The 3045-nt window shown below is 38.1% G+C and overlaps 1 protein-coding gene across 5 annotated transcripts in view; it reads right to left on the minus strand.

Moving 5' to 3' along the window:
* Nucleotides 1–1797: 1797 nt before the first annotated feature.
* Nucleotides 1798–3045, minus strand: part of LOC102245069 (leukocyte surface antigen CD47-like) — a 137518-nt gene continuing 136270 nt past the window's right edge. For all 5 annotated transcript variants that reach the window (XM_014534367.1, XM_014534365.1, XM_014534366.1 and 2 more), the window contains one exon: nt 1798–2023. In XM_014534367.1, the coding sequence (XP_014389853.1) occupies nt 1994–2023 (30 nt within the window). In that variant the 3' untranslated portion in view covers nt 1798–1993. The remainder of the gene's footprint in view (nt 2024–3045) is intronic.

Consider the following 3045-nt stretch of genomic DNA (forward strand, 5'->3'; position numbering starts at 1 on the left):
AGAGCAGCAGGAGCCATGCAAGTTGTTTAAAGGAATACAGCTCCCTCTACATAATATAATAGTTTGGACAGCAACACAAATAGGGAAAAATTAGTTTTCTTTTCTTTTTCTCTTTTTTTCTTTCAAGAAGTGCAGTCTTCATAGTGTATCTGGTTTTCTGAGAGTCATTACAGGTCATACCACTTGGTCCCAACATGAAATATGACAATCAATTTGACATTAAAGAAGCACATGGGAACATTCAGTGGACTGAGAAATAACTGTTTGTAATACAAACACAAATATGGATGTCTTATTATTACACAAGCAGGAAGAATCACTAGTATTTTTAGAGGGTGTTGGTGAGCAGTCAAAAGACTTGGTAACTAACCTAAAAGTTTTAAAAGTTTTAAGTGATCAAATATTCTCATCAAATATAATTCCACCCAAAAAGGCTATTTGTTTTTAAATGCTTTTGCTAAAAGCATGAATTAGCATTTGCTCCCCTGTAGGTACCCACTGTTGTTTGTACAGAAGAAGCATGTGCCTGTCTTATACACGTGCACATACAAATACACACCCACAAAGGAGGAAAACGAGTGCTAATAACCTAAACATTCTCCAGGTGACCACACTGTCAGAACGTTAATTTTCTTCTAACGGAGTAGAAAACGGGGGGGTTTGCTTTACTTTTCAATCGTGGAGTCAGGGGGATATGAGGCAGGACACAGGAGGAAGATGATGAGTGTATATCATGCAACACAGATACAGTAGCTATAGAACCACCCTTTGGAGGGCTGGTCTATTGGCCTGACAGTGACACACACTTTGTTGACATACAGGGGACACATAGTTAAAACCTCAGTCTTGGTTTTTCATGCCTCAGATCAGAAGATAAGTGAAAAAACACCATAGACTGTGCCTTCAAATCCAAGGAAGAGAATACATATGTTACAACCATCACTATTTTTGCTGAAACGTGTGAACACAGTTCTCTGAGAACAAGTCTGGCTCCTTTCTGCAATGACGCTACCATGTCACTGGACCATGTTCAAAGAGGAGGAAAGGTGCTACATCTTGCACAGCAGAAGCAAACAACAGGAGGACAAGACAGGGTTGAAAGGTTGTGTGAATAAAAGAAAAAGACATCGATCAATAAAATTACCCTAAATCTGCCCTAGCCTGTTTGGCTCAGTGGATAGAATGTCAGCCTGTTGACTGAAAGGTCCCAGGTTCCATTCTGGACAAGGGCATATGCCCACATTGAGGGCTTGATCCCCAGTAGGGGGCATGCAGGAGGCAGCTGATCAATGATTATCTCATCATTGTTTCTATTTCTCTCTTCCTCTCCTCTCTGAAATTAATAAAAATATATTTTATAAAATTACCCTAAATCTGTTGAAGGAAGAATGTGTGAATGGCAACCCCTAAGAATGAACACCATGATCTCCAAGAGTATCACATCGCACAAAAGCAACACACAAATGTTTCCAACTAAATTCCTGTCTGTATGTAATTTGCTATGTCCTTGACCTAGAAGTGGCAGACCCATATCCGGCTAACACCATAACTGCCAAAGTGGCTGTGAACCTCAGTTTCCTGAGGTTCGATGGAAGCCACCATTTTTCAGTGACATCTCTGGGTAACCACCAGGTTAGTGCCAGGTAATTTTCATCTTGAACCAATTTACACTGGTGACCTAGAGTCAACAGATCCTAGATTCTGAAAGGTGTCATTTTTGGAAGTTGCCCCCTCTACTTTTGCCCCTAATTGAAGAAAAATAACAATAAAAAACTGGATCTCAATTGGGCACACAACACAGATCATAATACTTTTATTACCTAAATCACAAATAATTGAATAAAAACTGTAATAACCATTTAAAATTCAATGATTTACTTTCTCTTATAGATGAGAGTCACTTTTCTTGTTTTCTTCTCTTGAACAGAGAGTGAGTCAAGGTCAGGGTCCTTAAACTTAAGTGCATTCCTTTCACATCTTACTACTCTGCAAGTCAGAGTCCATCACTTCTGTTCTTTTTATCCTGAAAATTTAAGAAATGAACATTTAGTTACTATGTGTCTATTTTCTATGCATTGATAAGTTCATGTAGCTTAAAAATTTGGAATTGTTTCAGATATATAATATCTAAAAATAAAGCATTTAATCTTAGGTTTGCAAAGTCACAGATATAACGCAGGGAGATCATTAGCCATTTTCGTGGCAGGAAGGGAAAGGGCCAAATCTGATCACTTTCATTTGCTGGATTAGCTGAGAACAAACTAAGGGATGCTGATTTTGTAAAGCAAAAGCTACTGCTCATAGAATATAGAATACTATTCCATCACATTCACTTTACATCTGTATCATTCATTTAATGCAAGTGAAACAAACATGTGATTAGGTATAAATCAAAGAGGAAACGTTCCCTAGGAGGGTACTTTGAACCTCACTCATGGATGAGGCAGACACACTGTGAGCATCATGCTGTTAGCTGTCAGCTCAACGATCCCACCAGACACTTAAAATTAACCAACAAATTCTGAACAGCTAAATATTAGCAAAATTAAGGACATTTCAAGGGTCATTATAGATTTGATGTGCTATTAACAAATAAAAACTGCTATACCTCCCCATACAGTGGTTCAAAAAAGTCACTTCTTAAGGGAAATCAACAAAGGTAGTGGTACTCAAGGTTCTTATTACTGGTTTTTTGACCATGGGGAAAAGGGGTTTCATTACTCTATTCAACTAAAGAATGACTCCACAATAGAAAAGGAAAGAACAAAAAAATTAAAAAATAAGACACCAGAATGAAAATATGAGCAAACCATGCTACAATTCTAGGCACTAGTTCTTTGTTTAATACCATTTCGTTTATTCCTACTAACTACATTTTTTTTATGGAGGGCTGTAATCTACACTAATAAAAGAGAAACATGGTAATTAGCGTACGACCGCTACCCTTTTCATTGGCTAATCAGTGAGTATATGCAAATTAACTGTCAGCCAAGATGGCGGCCGGAAGCCAGGCACTGAAGCGAGCAGGAGGCTTGCTTGCTGCAG

Source organism: Myotis brandtii, unplaced genomic scaffold, assembly GCF_000412655.1.
Source record: "Myotis brandtii unplaced genomic scaffold, ASM41265v1 scaffold1292, whole genome shotgun sequence".
NCBI classification, from domain to species: Eukaryota; Metazoa; Chordata; class Mammalia; order Chiroptera; family Vespertilionidae; genus Myotis; species Myotis brandtii.